Source organism: Nelumbo lutea, chromosome 4 (genome assembly GCF_056320005.1).
Source record: "Nelumbo lutea isolate HS-2025 chromosome 4, American lotus-T2T, whole genome shotgun sequence".
Taxonomy (NCBI): Eukaryota; Viridiplantae; Streptophyta; class Magnoliopsida; order Proteales; family Nelumbonaceae; genus Nelumbo; species Nelumbo lutea.
This window is the reverse complement of record NC_142687.1, coordinates 82,475,677-82,501,873: the sequence shown is the minus strand read 5'-3', so window position 1 is coordinate 82,501,873 and position 26,197 is coordinate 82,475,677. Positions and strand designations below refer to the sequence as shown.

General features: G+C 38.7%; 1 protein-coding gene across 3 annotated transcripts in view; it reads right to left on the bottom strand.

The window, feature by feature from the left end:
- Window positions 1–7,041: 7,041 nt before the first annotated feature.
- LOC148861353 (AMSH-like ubiquitin thioesterase 3) overlaps window positions 7,042–26,197 on the bottom strand; it is a 48,300-nt gene continuing 29,144 nt past the window's right edge. For 2 of the 3 annotated variants that reach the window (XR_016113299.1, XM_088986360.1), the window contains 3 exons: window positions 25,151–25,213; window positions 18,885–18,937; window positions 7,042–7,581 (listed from right to left, as the gene is read on the bottom strand). Coding sequence is in view for 2 of the 3 variants with exons in the window: in XM_088986360.1 (XP_088842486.1) it covers window positions 7,407–7,581; window positions 18,885–18,937; window positions 25,151–25,213 (291 nt within the window). In the remaining variant the exon portion in view is untranslated. Of the gene's footprint in view, window positions 7,582–10,498; window positions 11,298–18,884; window positions 18,938–25,150; window positions 25,214–26,197 lie in introns of those variants that run through there. The other variant, XM_088986361.1, reaches the window with a different exon arrangement.

Sequence of the window (26,197 nt, the reverse complement as noted above, 5' to 3'; positions counted from 1 at the left end):
GTGGCTATCTTCAAGATCTGAGCAAGAGAGAAGGTGCTACGATGGCGACAAGATCCAAGATCCGAAGAGGGTGATATGGCAGCGGCAAGATCCGAGCAAGAGAGAGGGTGGTGCGGAGACTACCTTCAAGATCTAAGTGAGAGAGAAGGTGGTGCAGCAACAAGATCTGAAAAGGTTGGTGTGGTGGCAAGATCTGAGCAAGAGAGAGGGTGGTGCAACGGCAAGATTTGAGAAAGAGAGAGGGTGGTGCAACGACTACCTTCAAGATCTAAGCAAGAGAGAAGGTGGTCAGCAACAAGATCTAAAAAGGGTGGTGTGGCGGAAAGATCTGAGAAAGAGAGAGGGTGATGCAGCGACTACCTTCAAGATCTAAGTGAGAGAAGGTGGTGTGGCAGCCAGATCTGAGCGAGAGAGAGAGAATTCCGGTCTAACCCTAACCTAAATGACCCTTTTCCCCTAACTTGCCATTCAAGGGTAATTTGGTCATGAAAATTGTTATTTATTCTGACATGGCCATTTATGTTAAGAAACATTAACAATGCACTAACAAAACAAAACTCACTGACATGGGGTTCACTGGACGTTTTGAAAAGTTGTGATGAGTTTAAGAGAAATTCTGAAAACTCATGGTGAGTTTTAGACAATTCCCTTTGAAATTGGATTTCCCTCGACAACTATAAAAAGAAAAAAAGAATGATTGTGAGGTTCAAAGTATTGATTCACCCTTTACCCATGCAAATTGGACTTCCTGCCCATTACTCTCTACTCGCCTTGAATTGTGTGGCCACAAATGCAACATGAGCTGAAAAAATAGAAGTTTGAAATTTGTTTGTTGCTTGAAGCTTCTAATCAATGTTTCAATAATATCTCTTACTTGATCTGCTGCTATCGTCATTGATTATGTAATCAATTATAAATGAACATGCCAGTGTTTCGTAAATAAGGTGGATCACTTCATTGACTAAAAAGCAACAAAGAAATTTCAATAACCACTCACCATCAGAAACAATTAAAATGCTGATCAATTAGTCACGGTCAATTTTATGTAATCAATTAGAAATGAACATGCCAGTGTTTCCCTTATTTTTAAATAAAACTTATGAGGGCAATTCGGCCCTCTAGTCCCCTGGCACAAGTAGCATTCGCCGTCGCCGTATGACATTTCAGTGCCACGCACATAGTAATGAATCTCGCCGAGTTAAGGAGGTATTACTCCGGAATCAGTCCGAGCACCTCGTATATAGTTTAGGCACTTCGGAAGAGTGAGCGTCGATTTGTTGTACCTCATCAGTACTAGCTCAAAGGACTTCAGCGTGAGAAACAACTTTCCCCGAGGACTTGCCGACCTAATTGAGATCAAGGTGGCGACTTGGATAACGTGTCCACCAACCTCCTCTACGTGCACCTTATCACTCTCGAGTCCTCCAAAAGTTAGCTTCTGCACTGTCTGCTCCGGAGGCAACTGGATAAGGCCTTATCACTTTAGGTGACAAATGGGTGGGTTGGGTTGGGTAAAGATTGAATATCAATCCACCCATATTGACCCACCAACCCACAATAACCCATCGTCAATTCTCGTTAAAGGGTCATAACCCACCCATATAAACCCACTTGACCCATCAATATTGACCCTTAACCACCCTCACCCATACTAACCCACCTACCCTTACTTATAAATACAAAAATGGGTCGAGACGACCCATATACCCAAAATAATAATTTTTAAGAGGAACATCTCTCTAATGGTTGTCATGTGGCATAAATAGGCCGGGTTGACCCGCATACCCAAAAATAACAATTTTTTAGAAGAACATCTCTCAAGACTACCCTGTGGCAGAAATGGGTCGGGGCAACCCGTATACCCGAAAATAACAATTTTTTAGAGAATAATCCCTCTCAAGGTTGTGATGTGAAAAAACCCGGCCAGGTCAACCCGTATACCCAAAAAAACATTTTTTAGAAAATCATCTCTCTTAAGACTGACACATGACAAAAACGGGTTGGGTTAACCCGTACATCCAAAAAAAGCATTTTTGAGAGAATCATCTCTCTCAAGACTGTCACGTAACAAAAACGGATCAGGTCAAACCGTATACCCAAAAATGCAAAAATTATAGATAAATGCAAACAGTAGTAGAAAAATTGTAGAAAATGCAAAAAAAAATACAAAAAAAAATTGCAAAAATTTTGGATAAATATAAAAGATTACAAAAAAATGCAAACTGATGAAGACGGATTTGGCCCTCCAGTCACGTCGTGACACATGGCATCTCAGAATGACTAGATAACACCTATACACCACCTAAGTGATGATTTGGAGTTCCAGATCGCAACTTGTCTTTACCCTGACCTGGCGACCTCCCTTTACCACTGACCTGGCGACTTCGACCACAACTTAGATCGGCTTGCAGCACCTTGTCCAGGGTCAGCCTATAGCACCTCGCCACCGGCCAAAGTGACCTCGGCGCGAGGAGCGACCTCCCTCGAGGGCTTGCCAACCTGACTGGGGACTAGGCGATGACCTGCGAGATGTGCCCGCTGACAAATTCAACATGCATATCCTGATGCTCCCAGGTTTCTCGAAAGTTGGCCCACGTACTAAATGTTCTGGAGGATGGTCAGCATGCATGGCAGTTACCTCCGAGGATCTCGGACTGGTTAGGCACAACTTCCCAAAAATCCTGGGTGCAGTGCGTGAGGCCCACACCAAACAATGTTTATATAAAGGCATCAACCCGAATGACATAGGAGAAGCGAGTAAGCACATTCTAGCTTTCATACCTTGCGATTTTTTAGCTCACGATCTACTACGAGAGTACTAACTTAATCATCAGAGCGACCTCGCCAGGTTAGCCACCCCAGGTCTTTTAACATTGATTCCTTGCAGGTTTCTCTGAAGAGCTACCTAGCTCAACAATCAACCCATCTCGGCACCCAATCTACCCCCAGCTCGGCCTAGCCAACTCGGCATCCAAGTCCTCATCCAGCAAAAATCCTCCACTTCAGCCTCTGAGTCATCAGCCACCCAATCTATTAGGAACAACTATTATTACAATAAGTATAATTGTTTTAAAAAGAATGGAAGTGTAGGATAAATGCAACAAATCCCAACTTGGTAGCTCATATGCCTCACAGTCCAAATCAAGTCAGGATTGCCTATCATAGACTGAATGGAATTGCAGAATATCCCGGCTCATTCTAGGGATTTACATCTGTGCCCCACAAGTCATATCTCAGCATGCATTGGGAACATTTTCCGTAATTGGCATTATGAAATATTATTAATACGCAGTTGGGATGTGTTGTGGGGCGTACATGCAAATTCTCACTCCAGCCTCTACTATTTTACTATAATTACTTGCAAACAGAACAGTCTTCCATTCAAATTAACCGTAAACCCCCTCCAACACCCTGGTGGCAACGAGATTTAATCCCATGTCTCTGCTACAATGAGTCAGAGATCCTGCCGTGAACCACCGTCGATCAGTACTTAGTAAAGGCAATCGTGCAACTATCTGGAAATACCAGACTTTGTCCCGAATCCTTGTAGATCAATCACACACCAGCTACATACATGTGAGTTCCACCTAAGGGTGTTCATTGTTTGGTTCAAACTGCAAAACCGAACCAAATCAAACTAAATTTGTGGTTTGGTTCAGTCTATATAGGAAAGAGGTTTGGTTCAGCTTCATATTTTACTAAATTGCAGTTTGTGGTTTTGATTTGGTTTTTTGAACTTATAAACCAAACCATAAATTGTAAACCGAAACTATATATATTTATATAAAATATAAATTTATAAATATACAATATAATTATATAAATAAATGATGTATATTATATATATAATATGATAAGATATATATAAACCAAATATAAAATAATATAAATATATAATATTTTATTTCATTTTATAATAAAATAATAAAACAAAAGTTTTTAAGTTTTAATTTTAGTGTTCTATTTGGGATTTCTGATTGGGTTAAGCCCAATGAAGTCAAAGAATATATGGTCCAAAGTTCCCCAAGTTGTATTAGAAATTGCACCAAACGGTAATAAAACTGTTTGATTTGATTTAAGAATTTTTCAAACCATAATTTATTAGTTTGGTCTGAGATCTTTAAACCGCACCTTACCAGACTGTGAACACCTCTAGTTCCACCCACATGTGAAGCTTACATGGTTTATAATGATCGACCCAATAACTTTGTAACTCACAAAGGGGATTCAAAGGACTCCTGAATTTACTAGCACAGTACATCATATATGGCATGGATTATTAGCTTTATACATTGAACTGTCAATGGACTCCCAAAACCCGATACCCAATTTAACTTAAATCCGATTATCCTGGATTTGAATGTTAGAAATTGTATTTGATTAATATTGGGATGGGGATGCGGAATTAACCACACCAAATCCCATTAAAATTAGAGTTCAACAAAAAAATTACTATTATATATATATATATATGTAGTATAATTAAGTCTATATATAACTAAATGGAATAATTTATAATTGATAAATTTAATATTTCATATTTATATGCATTTTTATACATTAACAAGTTAAATATGATTGGTTTTTTAAAAGTTTTATGTTTTTTTCACAATTTTAAACACAATAAGTTAGGTTAAATCCAAATTCGATCTAAGTCTTATTAGGGTTGTCTTATTTCTCAATCTCTGGATTATTTTTAATCTAACAGTTAGTGTGATTCCTCTTTAGGTTAAAGAGGGTTTTACATATAAAATATTTCTTTTGTATGTAGGGTTGGGTTTGTGTGTGTGTGTGTGTGTGTGTGTGAGAGAGAGAGAGAGAGAGAGTGAGATGTTTACTCTTTTTCTTGTTGGAGAAGAAAAAAGAGAGGTAGAGAGAAAGAGAGTACTATTGGTGTAAGAGGAGTTTTCTCTTATTTTTGTTTTTCAGGTTGAGAGAGGGAGAAATGGTGTACAAGGGTTAAGGATTGGTTTCGACTGTAAATCCCAAGGTGCCTATACTGTTTCTCATTTTATTTCATAGTGGATAACAGTTTTTCATCTCTCCCATGGATGTAGGTAGTAAAGCTGAACCATGTAAATTCTTTGTGTTCTTGGTGGTGCCTATTTTATTTGTCTTCTTGGATTTCACTATTTTTGGTGCTATTGGATTTTTCTTGATTGCTATTTCAAATGCTTTGTGGTTTTATTCTGTGAGTGATTGTTGTGAGGCCCCAACAAAATGGTATTAGAGTTCCCAAGTTGGTGTTTACAAGGTGATTGCAAAATTGCTTAAGAGATGTTAAATATTTACCAAACGGTAGTGTGGAATGATTGAAAGCCCAATTGGTTTCTAAGGGTTACTCTCAGTTATATGGGGTGGATTATATAGTAACATTCTCCCTTGTAGTTAAGATTGGTTCAATTCGTGTCTTCATTTTCTCAACAGTTATGTATGATTGGCCTTTGTTTCTTCCTCCATAGAGATCTTTTAGAGAAAGTCTATATGGAGCAACCACTAGGGTTTGTTGCTCAGGAGGAGGATGGTAAGGTATGTAAGCTCAAGAAGACAACTTATGAACTGAAACAGTCACATCGTGCTTGGTTTGGGAAATTTAGTTATGTGGTAAAATATTTTAGAATGAAACAATGTCAAGTCGACCACTCAGTGTTCAATTATGTTTCTGAAAGCAGAAAGATTTTATTAGTGGTTTATGTGGATGATATAGTCATAACTAGTAGTAATAGACTAGGGATTAACAAGCTAAAGGCCTTTCTGCATAACCATTTCCAAACAAAAGATCTTGGAAAATTGAAGTATTTCTTAGGTATAGAAATTGCCAAGTCGAAACAATGTATAAATTTATGCCAAAGAAAATATGCTCTTGATCTATTAAAAAAAACATGACTATTAGGTGTTAAACCAACTAAAACACCTGTGGAACCAAATGCTAAGTTGAATAGTGATGTAGGTGAAATGTTTGATGATCCTAAAATATATAAATGGTTAGTGGGGAAATTGAACTACATAACCAGATATCTCCTTTATCGTCAGTGTGGTGAGCCAATTTATGCAAAACCCATGAATACCTTGCTATGATGTAGTTCTTAGAATTGTGCAATAATTGAAATGAGCTCCAGGTCACATGTCATTGTACAAGTTAGGAGGAAGTCTTGAGATAGTTGGGTTTACAGATGTAGATTGAACAAACTCGATGTCTAACATGATATCCACTATAGGTTATTACACATTTCTTTGAGAAAATCTAATGGCATGGAAGAATAAGAAGCAAACTATTGTGGCAAGAAGTAATATTGAAGTTGAATACAAGGCCATGGCACACGGCCACACATCACATGTGAATTAATGTGGTTAAAAAATCTTTAATAGTAAGTTAGATTCTCAATGAACAAACCTATGAGATTGTACTGACAATTAAGCAACAACCCACATTTCATTTAATCTAGTTTTTCATAAGAGAAAAAAACATAGAGGTTAATTACTATTTTGCAAGGGAAAAAGTCCTTACTAGAAAGATGAGCACAAAGCACGTGAGTTCAAATGATCAATGGGCAGACTCGTTTACAAAAAGTTTAAGTTCAAGGAGAATGAACTATATATGTAACAAACTAGGATTATATGACATATTCTCTAGCTTGAGGGGAAGTGTTAGAATCGATTGAGTACAGATTACTTAGTCTTTTCATTATACTTTAAGTAGTGACTTGTCAATTTTGTTTTAAGTTATTTGTCCCATACTTAAGTAGGGGCATATTAGACTTTGTATCCTTAATTGATATAATAAATTGTTATGGTCGATTGGGAGAGGATTATACTCTCTGGCTCGACAGAATTTTCTTCTTCTTCCTCTCTCTCTGAACAGACTTTATCTGAGCCATCAAAACATCCACTAACAACCATACTGCACAAAACTATCAGAACAGATAAAATACAAGGGTATCCAAAGTATAAGGTTCCGACTTCCCTCCAGCAATTATACCAATTGCCACAGAGAACGCTCATATTGTATAAAGAAAATTTGTTAAGGATCACCAAGGGTAATTGAACAGTTAGAACACATCATTACATATATGATATTTATATTTACCAAAGTAAATACATATATGACATTAAAAAAAGGTTGCTGGTATACATTTCTACAGTCTACAAACGGGGAGGGAATCACAAGACCATAAAATTTTCGCAAAAGCACAATATAGAAAACCTTCGGCTCTTCTAAAATAGATGATTCCAGGACTTGGAAACTGTCATTCTTTTCAATCAGGTTCCAACTTTGGGAACCCGGTTGAATTTCACATCCGTGAGGAGCTCAACAGGTATCCACCATAGATATTTACCATTCCTCCTTTACAATATGTATAATTGTATATACACACAAAACCAGCACAAACTGAATGAATAGTAGCTCACCGAAGATCAACAACATCAAACTTCAAATTGGGGTTCATATAGACATGGGAACAGTGTTCATAGATTGGGCTGCCATCCTCAGGTTCTTCATGAGGATGAAACCCTCGCTGTTGACAATTACGGATCACGGATACACCACTTGGGTCAGATAGATGAAATATGCCATATTGCCTGCAGTATCATAGCAAATATCATACTACTAAAATATAGTGTTCATACATGAATGTATCTGGATAAGATTCATATGGCCAACAACTCATGGTTTTTAATTCTTGGGTGGGTTTAAACAAAGGAAATTTCTACTATATACTTCTCTATAACAACGTTTTCTACAACCAAGATATTAAAAATAAAAAATGTCCTATCCAGATTACCCACTCAACAGAAGATCCCCTAGAGGCCTAGATTGGCCACGTATCTAAAGCTGTAGTATGTGAATTTATTACAGGCTCCTATCTACAGAATGTATTCTGATCAACAGCCCGTGTATTAAAATTTCTTTTTAATAAAAGCGTATTAAAGAACACAGATATTGATCTGAAATTTGAGACGTAATACTGGGCCAGTTACACCAGATCAATTTTGACTCTATGGGTCCTGCATCATACATCATATAGGGACAATCTGAAGAATCAAGTGTGTGGCAATAACAGTCCTTGGGTGCCAACTGTTGTCAGTTGTCATCATCCTCACAAGGGACTTAAATGAAGTGGTGGGTACTGATTGCCACACTTGATTCTTCAGATTGTCCCCAGATGATCCAGGCTCCAAAGAGTCATAATTGCCACACACTTGATTCTTCAGATTGTCCCCAGATGATTCAGGATCCAAAGAGTCATAATTGGAATTTTTTTATTTTTTATATATTTTATATCTTAAATAGTAGATAAAAAATAACTCAATTTGACCTTTTTCCAGTACTTTGGTTTGACAATTCATAACAAGAGAGAGATCAAGGAGGATATCATCCATAGATAGAGCAATAGGTCAGGCCTATCTGACGGAACCAAACCAACCGAACCGATTATATCAGTTCCTATTGTGTATGTCTCCCTGTTAATAATTGAGTTGGGACTGGTTCTTGCTGTTTTGAACCGATTATGCAGTTAATAGTATATAAAGTTTCCTGGTTTACTTGCAATTTTTGTTATATTTTATCAGAAAAAGGCTAAATTTCATAGACAGTATACAAGATAATTTTGGCTAAAAACACTTGTTTCATCACCATATAAACAGTTTGTTATTTTACTGTCATTTTTATTAAGGTTATATTATCAAAAATGGAGTTCTAACTTCTAAGTTATTATCATATAGGTAATTTTAGATTTCAAGTATAATCGAATCTAATCGGGGCAGACCAATTATACTGATTAAAATTTGGTTTGGTTCTGGGTCTATCTTATGAAACCAATTAATAATCAGTTTTGGGACTGAGCACTCTGTCCCAAACCAGACCCATTGACAGATCTACATATAGAATTAGAGCTGGATGGAGCGCCAGCACTCAAGCCGACATGTCCAAAAAATGAGTTTAGCAGAAATGGATATGCTAACATGGATGAGTGAAAAAACTAGAAAGAATAGGGTTAGAAATAAAGTCATTTAAAGGAACCTAGGAGTAACTCCAATAGGTAATAAAATGAGAGAAAGTAGACTAAGATGGTTTGATCACATGCATAGAAGACCACGGACAGCACCCTTAAGAAGAATTGATCTATTGCAACTTGCAAGTTGAAGGAGCTAGAAGGGCTAGGGATAGACCAAAAAAAGACATGGGTCAAGTAGTAAGAAATGATTCAAGTGATTCTCAAAGCCCTAGAGTGATTCCTAGTATTAATTTGACAACAAATATGGCATTAAACAAAACAGAATGGTGAAACAGGAGGTTGATGACCCCAAACAATCTATTTTCTTGAGTGATTCCCAAATCCCTAGAGTGATTCCTAGGTTTTTCTTGTCTTTTCTTCTATGCTTTCTTAGTTCGTCCACGAACAGCCATCAAGACCTGAGAAAAAGCAATAAAAATCCTTCATTTAGCATCAAACTAAACTGATCCTGGATAAGCTTCTCTCAATTTCCTAAATTTTCAACATTGGAACACCCCTAAAGAAACTTCCCTCTGAAGAATCCTTACCAAACCTAAGTGAAAATCAAGTAGCTACCCTCCATATTTCAAGTTTCTTTTCATCTCATTGGAACAGTTTCAAAAAAAAATCTCACTAAAATCCCTAGCTTTCTAAGGTTTCTAATTTTAGGAACCATCCAAACCTTTTCAGAACCCCTCCAAATTCAATCCCCTTCTTTAGTTTACCATCCTAAACACTCATCTAAAATAGTTGGAAGAAATTACATTCCAATCAAAAGATATTAAATTGCTTTTGTTCTCTCTAGAAATTTGAGCATATTAGAGACCCAAAAAAAATCTTCATACTATTCCAAATTAGTTTCTTTAATCAAATCAAAGAGTGTTCAAAAAAGATCTCACTAAAATCCCTAGCTTTCTAAGGTTTCTAATTTTAGGAGCCATCCAAACCTTTTCAGAACCCCTCCAAATTCAATCCCCTTCTTTAGTTTACCATCCTAAACACTCATCTAAAATAGTTGGAAGAAATTAAATTCAAATCAAAAGATATTAAATTGCTTTTGTTCTCTCTAGAAATTTTAGCATATTACAGACCCAAAAAAAAATCTTCATACTATTCCAAATTAGTTTCTTTAATCAAATCAAAGAGTGTTATAGCCTTTAGTAAACCTCCATCCACTTTTTCTAGACCTCCCCCTCACCCTACAAACCCAAACATTAACCTTAGGCTCAAACTCTAGAAAGCATCATTTCTTATTCACTTATTCACTTCTTCAATAAATTTGTTACTAGTCCAGCCTTGGATCATATCGGTCCTACATTACTATGTCAAAGCAACCCTTGCATTGGTTACAAAAAAGATGTGCATTGCATAGAGAAGCAAACCTATAGTACAGAGGAAAGGATTTTATTCTTGAATATTCACAATGTCCCACATGATAAATGAGAATCCATGTAATATTGATTACTGTCCAAGTTTTTTAAGGCTATTTTTCTGGCTATAGCTTTTTTTTATCAATAACTGAATTTCATTAGATTTATAAAAAATAATTACAGGATTGGGAGAGGTAAAGTGTTTTACCTCTCCACAACAATTATGCAATTACAATTCTTCCCACCCCTTGTTTAGCTAAAACATCAGCAAAAGCATTTGCAGTCCTTTTAATCCAACTGAAATGCACTTCCATATCTTTAGTGAGCCATTTAAATCTCTTTTTCTCATTATTGGTGAGCCATTTAAATCTTTTTTCTCATTGTTGAAAATCCAGAAACCCTCGTCTTCCTTTTGCATCCATTCCACTACTGACTTAGAGTCACCTTCGGTGATCAACTTCCAAACATCCAGTTCCTTTGCCTATTACACTCCTTCCATGACAGCCATGACCTCAGCCCTTAGAGAGTCACCTACTCCAATTGGGCCCGAATATAATCCAATAACTCTGCCTTCACCATCTCTAAAAACCCCTCCAATACCAGAAGGACCTGGGTTTCCAGCACTACTATCAAAGTTCAGTTTGATGTAATTAAACATTGGAGACCAAACAGGACTTATATTGGGTCTATGAGACTGACAATCAGAAGTGGCCACTTCCATGAGTTCAAGATATCACCTGTTGAGAAGTTGGCAAACATATCCATAGATTTAACCAATGAACCAGTCTCACCATAATGGTTTCTATGATAGCTTCTCTACTTTCCTTGTCTGAAAACAATCTTGCATTTTTCTGGATATAGCTTTAAATACATCAAATTAAGATAATCCTGGATAGGGCAGAATAGAGCACTAGGACTCCTGTAGTCAACCCTGCATAACAGCACGAGTCCATGATGATGATGAGAGACAAGGAACAAAAGTTTTGCGGGACAATAATCGATAATTGCATGTGATTTCCAGTTATAATTGGGCAGGGTTAGGTAGTGAAAGCTAGCCTAACGTGGCATCCATGTGTTAGGTAAAAGCTAAAACATGAGTGACGGTACAAATGGAGTTAGATTTCAGTACAACCTCTGCCAACAAGTCTGTGACACCTTGTCATTTCCTTAACAAGAGAATCTACTAGATTATTCACCTCCAATATCCAAGAGAAGGAGATATACATGAAGTCTCAATTTCATTAGCAGTGGGACAAGGACTACCCTTTGGTACAAGAGTTGAAAAATGGCCAACCTGTATAATTTCTACAGTTTGTTTTATCCTATCCCCTACATGCCATTTATAAGAATTGGGAAGAAGGATTCCTGAGATAGCAGGGTAATCTGAACAATAAAAATTTAGCCTGCTAGTGCTAGGCAATCCAAGCAGAAACATATCTGAATTTTCCTTTAAAAAACATTGTTCACTATTTATTAGCATTCACATTAATATCCAGTCGATCCAAAATCAATATTCTTCCATCATGGGATTTTGGGACATAGACAACCTAAGAAGGGTTTAGGTATCTAGATTTTTTTATCAAAAGAAAGTTGAAGAACCCAGGAAATCTGGACTCCTAAACTCCAAAGGGTGAAGTTGACTTTTGACAGGATCACAGGAGCTTTTTAAACAAATTGGTTAGCAAGAGAGATAGGTGTCTCTTGCAATTGAGTTCAAAGGTCAGCTAATGGGCTAGCTGATATGTTGGCAAAGGGAGAACTTGTTTTGGGCTAAGACTGTTTTTGGGGTCAACAGCCTTGTGTTTGGGTGGTTGGCAGTTGTACAATTTTTGTTAAATTAATTTCAATGAAAATCACCGTTTCCTATCAAAAAAATAATAATAAGTTGAAAGAATACAACTTGCAGAACCTAAACATCAAGTAGATGTGCAACTTTGCAGAAGGTGAATGATTTGGATTGTAGAGAACACTGATGTGGGCCCCACTGTGTTCGTAGGGTAGAGGATGTTCTAGTCTGCCTAGGGTTAGCTATTGGTCATTTAGTTGTTTTAGTTATTATTTATTTCAGTCTTATTTTTTGCTCTATTTGTTATGTAAAGACTAAGGGCAGATCTGTCCTTTCCATGTAATGAGCATAACCTATAAATATTAATTAAAGTGGTGGCGGCAGAACATTATGCTTCTGCTCCTCCTTTCAACCCTTGTGCTCTACTACTCCTCCTCCCTCTTCCTCTTCTTTCTTCTTACCTTTCTTCTTATCTTCGATCCTGAAATCCATTAGGGTTCAAGACTGATAACAGTCCTGAACTTCTACTTGGTATCAGAGCTAGGGCTTCTCATGTGAGTCTAGTCCAGCCAACCACATGAGAATCATCTAAGGCTGGAAGCTGAGAAAGCAGAGTTCGTTGACTGGTTCTTGGAGATCTCCAGAGGATTAGCAGCTGTTTGAAGAAGTGCCACAATTGCAGCGAGTTGGTGATCAGGAAGAATCAGAGGAGGCTAGGGTTCGGGTAACCTTGGTAGGCAGCGAACTGCATCCTATTGTAAGTCTTTAATTTTCTGAGAGAAGTAACATTAGAGAAGATAGGTTGGACCTATCCAGAAAGGGTGGCCGAACCACTCTAGGGTTTTATCTCTCTATTCTCTAGGGTTTTGTCTTAGCCTTGCAGCAAACCCTAGTATTGGACTGAACCTTGTGATCTTATCCCTGCGGCAAATCCTAATAGTTCAGTTTTAGGGTTTCAGCATATCAGATTGATCAGTTTAAGGTTTCATATTAACCCTAATACAAACCTTATCCGTACGGTACTTTCTGGAGTGTACAGTTTTTAGGACTGATTAAAACCTCAAATTGGCTTCAGCATATCAGATTGTTCTTCAAACTGATTTTCAGTCTTCTTTTGGGGTTTCGAACACTTCTAAAGGGGTGAAAACAGTTCGGACTGTTGCTGTTGTGTGTGGTTGTTGATTTCAGATCAGTTTTATACATATTTCATGCACATCTACTGTGAGTACAGATTGGTTCTATACTGATTTTGTGATTGTGGTTGGTAGTCCTAGTGCTGGTTTTGACTATAGTAACCCAAATTTTGAGACTTCTGGTTCTTGACGGAAATGGAGTTTAAGAATTAGGCAGAAGGCAGTTTTGGGAACAGCAGTTATGGTGGTGGTTCTGAGACAGGTTTTCAGATTACAACCGTAAAGTTTGATGGATCAAACTATTTGGAATGGGCCCAATCAGCCATGATGGCTATTGGGGGAAGGGGCAAAGTAGGGTATCTCTTGGGAGATGTGGCAGAACCTTCCAAGGGAGACCCTACGTATACCAAGTGGGTCCAAGAAAACTACTTGGTTATGACATGGCTCTGTAATTCTATGCAGCCCCATATCAGCCAAAATTACTTATGGGCAAAGACAGCCAAGGAGATATGGAATGTGATGAAAGAGACTTACTCCCAACCCCTTAATGTTGCCAAAGCATGAGTTGAAATGTGAGGTGAATTCCCTTAAACAAGGAGAGAAACCGGTGTCGGTCTACTTCTCTACCTTGAAGTCCCTGTGGCATGAGATTGATCACTTAGAGACTCTTGAGTGGGAGAGTCCCAAAGATGCTCAGATACATAGAAATCACACCGAGACAAACAGAGTGTTTGAGTTCCTGGTAGGACTGAATTCAGAATATGATATTGTGAGACAACTGATTTTGACCAGAGATAGTGTGACCCTCTCTCAGGCATACTCCTTAGTGCACAGTGAAGAGACCAAGAGGAAAGTCATGATGCAACCTCAGCCGCTTAAACCTGCCTTGGTAGCTGTCAAACCCAAAACAGAGGGTGATTCAGAGAGGGACAGAAAGAAGGAAAAGGGATGTGGTGTGTGAGCATTGCAAGAAACCTAAACACACAAAAGAAACATGTTGGAAGCTGCATCCACATTTGGTCCCGGCTAAGTTGAGAAATAAAAGGGGTGATGCTCATGTGGCTATGACTACTGATTCAGCATCCTCATCGGGCACGAGAGGCACACCATTAGAGACCTTAGCTGCAGTTCGGGCTGCTCTAATACAATTGGAGAAGGAAGTTGGCAGTTCAGCTCAGTTACCGCAGTCATCATCAGCTCCGACCACATCGGCCTTCGCACACTCAGGTACTCGAGCCTCAGCCTACCATGCATCCGCTCCAAGTACTACTGAACTGTGTTGGGTAATAGATTCAGGTGCATCCGACCATATGACTAGCTTGCCCTATTTGTTTACTACTTATTACTTATCTTCTGGTAGGGATAAAGTATCTATAGTTGATGGCTCTCTTGTCCCTATTTCTGGCAAGGGTGACATCAAACTGTCGAATACTATATCCTTGTCCTCTGTCTTGCATGTTCCTAAACTGGATACTAACCTCCTTTCCGTTAGTAGTATTACCAAACATTTGAACTGCTCAGTAACTTTCTTTCCTGACTGCTGTGTTTTTCAAGACCTGGAGACGAAGAAGGTGATTGGGACTGGTTGTGAGATGAATGGGATCTATCTGCTCGGGGAGAGTTCTCGTCGGGAAGAGTCAGCGGATAAGAAGTTACTTGTTTCTCAGGTTGTGAGTCCGGTTATGCTTTGGCATGACCGATTGGGTCATTTATCTTTTCGGTCCTTGAAGAGTCTGTTTCCTACTTTGTTTGAGTCTGTTGAGTCATCTCAGTTGAAATGTGAAAGTTGTGAGTTTGCTAAACATTGTAGAAACTCTTATTCATTGAGTAATAAAAGGAGTAATAGTTCTTTTGATATTGTGCATACTGATGTTTGGGGGCCATATCACATTCCTTCTATGGGTGGGTACAGGTATTTTTTTGTTATTTGTTGATGACCACACCCGGTTTTCTTGGGTTTATCTTATGCGATCACGAGATGAGGTGCCTGCCCTGACCCAAAACTTCCACCAAATGATCCTAACCCAGTTTGATGCCAGGATCAAAGTGCTTAGATCTAATAATGCAAAGGAATACTTTGCTAAGCCATTGGCATCGTACCTCCTTAATCATGGGGTTATCCACCAGAGCACTTGCCCTCATACACCTCAGCAGAATGGGATTGCAGAGAGGAAGAATAGGCACATCTTGGAGGTGGCTAGAAGTATTATGTTTACCTCCAATGTCCCTATTCGCTTCTGGGGTGATGCTATCCTTATGGCGGTATATCTTATTAATCAGATTCCTTCTCGGGTTCTTGATATGAAACCTCCTTTTTCCCTTCTATACCCCAATGAGGAGTTGTTCACTATTCCCCTCAAGACATTTGGTTGTACCTGTTTTGTTCAGCTTCTCGGTCCCCATCACTCCAAGTTTGAACCCAAGGCCTCCAAATGCATCTTTCTTGGTTATGCACAAACTCAAAAGGGTTATTGTTGTTATGATCCTGTCTTAGGGAAGAAGTTTGTATCCATGGATGTCACTTTCTTTGAGGAGACACCCTACTATTCTCGGGTCTCTCCTCAGGGGGAGAGTAGTGAGGGTGGAGATTTGGGTCCTTTTCTTCAGGGGGAGTGCAGTGAGGACAGGGTTAATACCTTTGGGGCTGTTCCCTTACCTATCCCAGTTGGTGATGAGAGCTGTAGTAGCGAGGGTGGTCAGAGGGATCGGGAGTTGAGAGTCTATCACAGGCGATGCAGGCAGGTTGATCCCGATCATCAGCAGTCCCAGCCAGCTCCAATCTCTTCTATGGCTCCAAGTCCAGATATTACAGTCCTAGGGCCCACAGAGACTCCTTCCATTGTTGCTACCTCAGCCTCTGCAGATGACCTTGACCTTCCCATTGCCCTCCGCAAAGGAAAAACGGCATTGCACCACATCTACAGCCCACTGCATCTCCCAGTTTTTGTCCTATGATCGCCTATCTCCCTCCTACAGGTCCTATCTCACCTCCGTTGCTGATGTCCCTATTCCGAGAACAGTGCAAGAAGCCCTATCAGTCCCGGAGTGGAGAGGTGCAATGCAAGTTGAAATGGATGCCCTGTTGAAAAATAATACCTGGGAACTAGTTGACTTGCCCAAAGGAAAGAAACCAGTTGGATGCAGGTGGGTATTTTCTGTGAAGCACAATGCGGATGGTTCCATTGAGAGGTACAAAGCTCGGCTAGTTGCAAAAGGGTTCACTCAGACTTATGGTATAGATTACTTGGAGACATTTGCCCCAGTAGCCAAGATGACCACCATTCGGGTTCTATTATCTCTTGCAGCAAACTACACTTGGCCTTTGTACCAAATGGATGTTAAGAATGCCTTCCTGAATGGGGACTTGCAGGAAGAGGTTTACATGCAGTTGCCTCCTGGATTCTATGATACAGAGGCAGGTAAGAAGGTCTGCCGGCTCAATAAGGCATTGTATGGTTTGAAGCAGTCACCTAGAGCTTGGTTCAACAGATTCAGACTAGCCCTTGGGAAGTTCGGTTATGTACAAGCCCAGTCAGATCATACACTGTTCATCAAGAGGGTGGAGTCGTCACTGACACTACTTGCAGTATATGTTGATGATATTGTGGTGACAGGAAATGACAACCATGAGATTGAGTCCCTCAAACAGCTCCTTCATCAAGAGTTTGAGGTGAAAGATCTGGGTACATTACGGTATTTTTTGGGTATTGAGGTTGCTAGATCTAAACAGGGGATCTTTGTCTCTCAGAGGAAATATGTTTTAGATCTCTTGGTTGAAACTGGAAAGATAGGTGTCAAACCTGCAGATACACCCATTGAACAGAACCACAAGATTAGTGCAGAGAGTGGGGAGCTGCTTGAAGACAAAGTTATGTTCCAGCAGTTAGTGGGAAAGCTCCTATATCTATGCCTCACCCGACCAGATATCAGTTATGCCGTTAGTGTTGTCAGTCAGTACATGCATTCTCCTAGAACCATGCACCTTCTAGCAGCAGAAAGAATACTAGCATACTTGAAGAGATGCCCGGGTAGAGGTATATTGTTCAAGAACAATGACCACATGAAAGTGGAAGTCTATACGGATGCCGATTGGGCTGGGAATGTTGATGACAGAAGGTCTACCTCTGGATATTGTGCTCTTGTGGAAGGTAACCTGGTTTCTTGGAGGAGTAAGAAACAGAGTGTTGTCTCCCGATCCAGTGCTGAAGCTGAGTACAGGTCAATGGCTAATGGAGTGGCAGAAAGTCTTTGGCTGAGATCACTACTTGAGTTGGTATTGAGTATGAGAAGCCCCTGATGCTGTATTGTGATAATCAAGCGGCTATTAATATAGCAAACAACCCAATGCAGCATGACAGGACTAAACATATTGAAGTTGATCGACACTTTGTACGAGAGAAGGTCTCATCACAAGAAGTGTGTCTCCCATACATCACCTCCAATATGCAACTGGCAGATATCCTCACCAAAGCTGTACCACGAAAGAAGCTAGAGGCAGATCTATCCAAGTTGGGAATGATAAACATTTATTCCCAACTTGAGGGGGAGTATAGAGAACACTGATGTGGGCCCCATAGCTACGGCCCCACTGTGTTCGTAGGGTAGAAGATGTTCTAGTCTGCCTAGGATTAGCTATTGGTCATTTAGTTGTTTCAGTTGTTATTTATTTCAGTCTTATTTTTTGCTCTATTTGTTATGTAAAGACTAAGGGCAGATCTGTCCTTTCCATGTAATGAGCATAACCTATAAATATTAATTAAAGTGGTGGCGGCAGAACATTATGCTTCTGCTCCTCCTTTCAACCCTTGTGTTCTACTGTTTCTCCTCCCTCTTCCTCTTCTTTCTTCTTATCTTCGATCCTGAAATCCATTAGGGTTCAAGACTGATAACAGTCCTGAACTTCTACTTGGATGAATATAGTTTACTTGTTACTTGGGAACATAACCAATGGTTAACAAATTTTGATTGCTCACTCAAAGTGGGAGCAGGTGACCAAATTAAATTCAAGGAAGACAATTGGAGTTCAGTTTACAGGCTTTACTTGTACTTGAATGTTTATGAGGTGGGGGATCAGGTGAAATGGAACCCTTGTTTTCAAAGACCCCTGATGGACTGAGAACTTGAGGAGTGTTCAAGGTTTCTGTTCTGATATTCAACAAGGAACTCATTGAACTAGATATACAAGACTAAAGAAGCCATTTTGTGGAGGATTACTCCATTTGTCACACCACAGGGTGTCTGGAAGGAAGGGGAAAAAAGGATAATGCTTGAGAACGAGCCAAGACAACTTTACGGAATCTGCAAGGATATTAGCTCTTTTGTTATAGAATGAGCTCTTGGTACGGAAAGGCTTCAAAGAAATGAGCAGAATTGATTTTGAAGAAAATGGGAGGCTCTAATATGACATTAATGAGAATGTCTGTATTTTTCTGTTTTCTTTAGCAACTTTTCTCATTTAAAAGATCCCAATATCATCTTTTTGCATACTTACATAAAACAAAGTCCAGGTTTATCAAAAAGTTATTTCAGATGCAACTATTTTTTGAGTCATATACCTGCAAATATGATTTGACACAAAAGCATTTAAAGAGATAAGTACCTGGATGTATCTGTTGGGGCCATAACAATTGCAATTGCTTCTGGTAGCATTATCTGATAAACAAACCACACAAAAACCCCTCAATAAAGGACTACAATAGAAACAGAAACCAAATAGAATTCAATAAATCTATGTCATTCAAAGATGTAAGGTTATAACTTAATGAAGAAAAATATTATCATTGACTGGAAAATTATAATGATTATTGGAGGAAAATAGTTAATAAGACAAAAAGGTCCTCTATCATCAATTTGTTTATGATACCAGATAGGAGGAAAAGCAGTGCTCTTAAAACTAGGCAGATGGTTTTGGGCATTTTGGCCTTTATCATGCCCCAAATTTAGCATTATTACTACCTTATTCTGTGAAGCACAAATTCCCTGAATGGAAAACAGTAAGAATTGACCACTAAAAGCCAAATATTCTTGTAAGAGGAAGCAGGGTCAACTGAGCCTGCCACCAACTTGAAGAAAAAGATTTGATAGAGAATTAACCATTAGAAGATGGCCACCAAATTCTCTTGTCAGGGACTAGGGTAGTAGGAAAGACAAAGGAGAGAGCTCTATGAAAACTGAAAGTAAAAGAAAGACCATGATCTCCTCTAGAAACAACCAAGGAGATGGTGGCCTCCTTATTCAAGGTAAGCCTAAAAAGCAGGGGATGAGAGGAACAAAGAGATTGTTGTCCAAGCCAGAGATCAATCCAGAATTTAATTCGGTTGCCATTACCTAGACCATAGAGCAAGAAGGGGGAGAAGAATTCAAAATAAGAAAACAAGACCTTTCCAAGAACTGAAGGAAGAAGCTCCAGAAGGAGACAAGTTTCTATCACACCCATTCCTATTTCTTCCACATTTGCTCCAAACAACTAAGGCCCAAAAACAGTTTTGCTCCAAGAGGAATCTCAACAACCACTTATCCAAGAAAGCAATGTTTCTCTTCAAAAGACGACCCAACCCTAGACCCCTCCTCTGGTTTAGGTTTACACACCACCTTCCAGTTAACCAAATGATCTCTCCTTTCACCTCCACCATCCCACAGAAAATCTCTCTGCATTCTTTCAATTTGATTTCTCACCCAAGTTGGAATCTTAAAAACTGATAAGTAAGGCATTTAAGTTGGAGTGAGTTGCCTTAATGAGAGTGAGCCTGCCTCATTTAGAAAGATCATTTCTCTTCCAAGTATCAAGTCTTCTTTTGTAGCATTCAATGACTGGATTCCAAAAATTGGTTGTTCCAGGGTTACCTCCTAGAGGCAATCCCAAGTAATTTAAAGGCCAGTTCCCAACTTTGCAGTCAAACCCCCCCCCTCCTTAACTCCTCTAAGCATTTCAAAATCCTTCTCAAACTTTCAAGGTAACCATTGTTGGACTCAAGGAAGATGATTGTGTCATCTGCATATTGTAAATGGGATACATGGATTTCCTCTCTTCCAAATTTAACGCCCTGAATAAGGTGATTGTTAATCGCTTTCTCCATGAAAGCATCCAAAATGTCTGCTACCATAGTGAAAAGCAAAGAGAGGGGGCACCCTTGTCTAATTCCTGCAAATGCCTTCAAAAAACCATGGAAAACCCCATTGTTGAGGACAAAAACCAAGCCGATTGAATGCAACCTTGAATCCAAGGTTCAAATTCCGAAACAGCACAGGGCTGTATCGATACTTCAACCTTGTGGCCACCTATGTTTTTTAGTTTTTTTTTTTTCAAAAATTAGATCAGGGGAGTAGGTCTTGGGCCTGTCTAGCCCCTGAAATAGGTCAAAACCCCAACACATAAGTATATTGTGTATCAGTGACCCAACAATACGACATGCATCAGCCAATACGACCTGATACATGACTAAATTTTGAACCTTGCATCATTTTATAATACTACTATTTATTGAATTTGCCATAAATATTGTTGTTATGTTATTATTTTATTAGTGTTTGTATTTGTATTAGCATTAGCATTTGCATTTGCATATCTGTATCTGTGTTTGTATTTCATAATTTCTCCTCATTATTTTATTACTTTATTAATATTATTATTTTATTATTTTCTTACTAGTATCTTATTATTATTACTACTTTGATACTATTTTATTATTATTGTATTATAAAATGTTAATAAAGTATAATAAGAGTGTTGCTAATAATAAAGCATGAACAAAGTTTTCCCACCTTTGCATGGTGAAATGTCCATTGATATCAAAATTGCTAACCATGACTAGGATCCCAATCTTGGTTGTGAGGAGAATAGAGAAAATAATGAGAGATCTTCCTTGGAGAACCTAGGGAGTCCAAAAATATTCATGTTATCAATTGGGGCATGGTGTATGATAGCGAAGAAGGGTGGATTAGTGATTGGTAGGTTGATGCAAACATATCGTGTCTGCTAGGTAAATAGCTTTGGAGATTCCAATTTGATTACGACAATCTAATAGCACAAAGTAATTGGCAGTATTGTTGAGCTTCTAATAGGATGCTACGGTAGCTACTAGATCAACTCATGCCTCTCCTTGGAAAGCCAGTTCATCTTTGCTTATTTTCATTAAATATATTTGATATGGTGTTTGTTTTGGTAAGAAAATCAAATTTTGGTAAGAACTTTGGTGGAGAGACAGACCTCTGAATGATCAATACCCCTTCATTTACTCCACTTCGTTGTATAAGAACAAACCTATCTCCCAGTTGGTTTCTTTTTTGACACATGTCTATTGTAGGATCTAGAGTTAAGGAGAGGCCTAAGGAATTTTGAATAAACACACTTTTTAGACCTCGTTAATCTTTTAGAATGGAGTTTTCCTTGATACCTCAAAGATAGATTCTTGTATTTGGACTCTTTCCATTTTGGGTTCATTCTCTTGTGCCTCCTCTTTGAAGTCCTTGAACATTCATTTTAGTCTTTAATGGCTTTTCTGATTAGATCTATTTGGTCTAATCACAGTAACTATTCTCTCCTAAAACAAGTCTAATCAACATTATGCTACCCTCTGTTCTCTCAAGATATAGAATTTCATTCTTTTATTTCTCTATCTACTAATATCCCTGCCCCGGTTATATCAATGGTTTCTCTTGAGAGGCGTCATTTACACCCATCAACTGCCTTTTCTTGTTCTGCCATTTCATCTAATCCCTAATAAGCACTATTCTGTTGACTGTCATTCTTCATTAATTTTTTTACCAATAACAATGAACTTCTATTAATAAGGAATTAGATAATCAGAGTTACAAAGGAGGGAGATAAATAGTCTTAACTCCCAACTACCCAAGGTACACTCTGACCATGAAGCAATTACAATTACAATTACAAAACAGCCCAGAACATAGTATTCCTGTTTACCCCTTGTTTAGCTAAACCACCTGCCAATGCATTTGCAATTCTCTTTGTCCATGTACAATGTATTTCCATGTCCTTGGTGAGCCACTTGAATTTCCTCTTTTCATTGCTGTATCTCCAGAGCATAGAACTGTCCTCTGTTAGCCAATTCACCACAATTTCAGAATCACCTTCTATAATCAGCTTTTTAATATTCAGTTCTTTGGCCCTTTGTATCCCTTCAATAGCTCCTAGAATCTCAGCCCTCAAAGAGTCTCCTACCCCAATCGGACCAGAGTACATAGCCATCAAATTTCCTGCTTCATCCCTTATTACTCCCCCTATTCCAGAAGGCCCTGGATTGCCTATGCTTCTACCATCGAAATTCAGTTTGGTGAACCCATGAGGTGGAGGTGTCCAGCAAAAGTTAATGTTCTTCCTGCTTGAGCCTGTTTCTGCAATCTCCTTCCAGCTCTTTATCATCCCATCAACTGAGAACACTTTAAACAATTCCAATGTTCTCAGCCAAAGTATCATCCTGAGATGGATTGTCTCAAGGATTTCATCCATACTTCTCTCCTTATCAGAGAATATCCTTGAGTTTCTCTCCTCCCAAACAGTCCAACATATCGCAGCCCTACCACATCTCCACATGATCTTGGCCCTTTTGGTTGGCCAGTTGGGCATGGAAGTAAATAAGCTTTGCACATACAAAGGAGGAGTCCACCTGCACCCAAACAAAGAAGTAAACCATTCCCAAAAAACCTTAACAAACTGACAAGAAATTAGTAAATGGTATCTAGACTCACCATCAGATTTACAGAAAACACACCAGTGAGGAGACAAACAACTGTTGAGTCTTTTTCTTTGGAGTAGATCCCCTGTATTAACTCTTTCCAAAAAGGCTTCCCAATAGAAGCTCCCAACCTTTGGAGGTATAGGTCGACATCCTACATTTTTTATAGGAAAAGACAATCCAACCAGAGGAGAGGGTAACAGTGCTCTAAAGAAGGAGGCACAAGTGTAAGAACCCGAGGGAGTGACTGTCCATATTCTGCTATCTAGCTTTACTGGCTCAATGAAAACCCCTTCAAGAATGGAAAGTAAGGCTAAAGTACAGGCTAACTCTGTGTCCCTGACATCTCTTCTCAAACTCAAATTCCATCCAAACCCAGAAGGTGAATTAGAAAGAACAAGAAAAGAGGAAACTGGTTCATTTTTAAAGGTAGAGATAGCATAAAGGCTTGGAAATTGATCTTTCAATGAGGAGTTCTCAACCCAAACATGTTCCGAAAATTTAATGAGGCTACCTGAGTGCAAATCATTCCTGATCCATGGAGAAAACAAGGGAAAAATGGCTTGAATAGCTTTCCAAGGAGAAGCTGTTGTGGCCCTAGCTAGAATCCCAAAATCCCATCCATTGTCTGCCAGCCCATGTATACTTCCCACTATCTTAACCCACAATTTTTCTTTCTCCACCGAGAACATCCACAACCATTTCCCTAGTAATGTTAAGTTCCTAGTTCTAATGTTCCCAATCCCCAAACTTCCCTCCTTTTTGTCCCTACATACTATCTCCCACCTAACCCTATGATCCTTCTTCTCCTCCCCCGGCTCCCAAAGAAAGTCTCTCATTAGTTTTTCCAGTCTACTAGCCACCTTAGCCAAAATCTTAAAAACTGACAAAAAATAAACAGGGAGGTTAGCTAGAGTAGACCTTATAAAAGTGATTCTCCCTCCAAGAGACAAATAGTTTTTCTTCCAGTTAGTGAGTCTCTTTTCAAATCTCTCCACAACAGGAGCCCAAAAATCATCCTTCTGAGGATTATCCCCCAAAGGTAGACCAAGGTAATTTAATGGCCAATTAGAGACTACACATCCCAGCATGTCTACATACCAATCTCCCCTTCCCCCAGATTGACTCCAACTATATAATTTTTCTCAAAGTTCACCCTCAGGTTTGACACCTACTCAAAAAGTTGTATAGTGAGCTTCAAGTTCCTAATCCAATTGATATCCCCTCCTTCACAAAACAAAATTGTGTCATCTGCAAATTATAGGTGTGTAAGCGGTATACCATCTCTTCCAACTCTCCACCCTCTTATTATGTCACCACTAACTTCATACTCTTATCTCTCATCATTCCAGGTCTCTGGACAAATCCTTGCCTCTTGTGCTAATTTAAGAAAGAAAAAAAAAAGTCTCTTGGACTAATATCTCATTTCTCTACCCATGCTAATCCAAAAGGATGCTATGGCTCCAATGAATATGGAATTCTATGGAACTGGATGGGCTGGAGACAATCATGCACGCTGAGTTGGACGACCTATCGCGAGTGAATATGCCAGTATTCCATACACATGGGGCCCACACCTTATGCGTAGGAACACTGGTGTGTCCAACTCATGATAGGTTTCCCATCCCGCTTTGCATGATTTTGTCTCCAGCCAATCCAGACTCAAATTATATTGCCTTCACTCTTTTATCACATATTTAAATGAAATTTAAGCCAAAAAAATTATATGGAAGATCATATAGTAAGGATTTGTATGTGCGCTTTCTTGTACCCAAATCTAAAGCACAAACACAGGTCAATAAAAGAAGTAAAAAACATGTACTTTAATGTTAATTGTTCCTATCAAATCACATTTAAGCATAGAATAGATTTGCTAAGATCTTATAAAAAACTGGGTATGTCCTCATTGAAAAGACAGAAGGCACCCCTGTTTATAACCTAGAAGTCAATCTTTTGTTTAATGTGTACATCTTGACCAATAATTAGGAGCACTTCAATCACTCCCCCCTTCCTGAAAAAGAAAAAGAAACCTCCAGAACTTATTAAAAAACAGGCAGACAACTCGTTTGATCAGAGAAAAACTGGAGTGGTTAATACAGACAAGCAAAATAGATAGACTAGAAGTTAACAGTTAACTACATGCAGGAGTTCTTAGAGTTTTACTTTTTACCTGATATGAGTAATGTGTGTGAAGATCAATTGATGACATGAAGCAAGTTTGTGATGGATGTGTCTGAAAATCAAAGGCAGAATCTAATCAGGAATGGAGTCCAAGGATATCTTAGCTGCCTTGAGTAAAATACCACAAAAATGTAAGACATCATAAAAAGTAGCATGGTTTCCATCAAATTTGCAGATCCAAACTGAACTTGCAGTTCAGGTATGAACCTTAAAGAACAAAAGCCTCATTTCTGAGCTAATTTTCCCTGTAGTATTCTTTGTTAAGAAGGTTACTACAAATCCAACAATTAAAGGGCCTCAGTATACTTTACAAGCTTTATAGGTACACCTAATTTAAAATTTTAAAGCATGTAGTATAAATGCTGCTAACGCCTGACTAAACATTGTAGGATTATCATCTAAAGGAAACTAGAATGTGAGATTAACCACATACTTCTTTAGCTTAAAATGCTTGTATGTCATTTGTTCATTTGATGATGAAAAATATGGCAAACTCAATTGTTGTGAAATATCCCCTAAAGTGGAACGTAAGAGTCTTTTAGGACAAATCCAAATTATGCAAAGCCCTGTGAAGAAGCTATTAAATCATATATAGAAGTTTGATGTATTGTCTCTAAGAGAATTTCTGATGAAGACAGGGATTTATTGGAGCTAAAATTAGAGAAAGCAGGCATCATAAACAGTATAAAGTTGAAAATGGCACATTGAGTAAAAACATTAGACGCTTTTAAAGCCTTCTAAAATAGATGATATCATGACATCATGGGAAGCAGTGACAAAGTCCACAATTGTGAAAGACATAGTTGTGTTGAAGTGGAAACCCATCTCACAAGATGAAACTAAATTTTGATGGAAGCTCTTTAGGAAATCCTGGACCCTCAGGAACTGGGGGAGTATTTAGAAATGAAGGTGTGGTGGTAGCAATATATTCAGGACTGATGGGGACCCTTTGAAAGCTGAGGTTCTTTCTCTCTTACAAGAGCTGAAATTAGCTAAACAGCTTGGGATGAAGCAGGTGGAGGTTGAGGGGTACTCA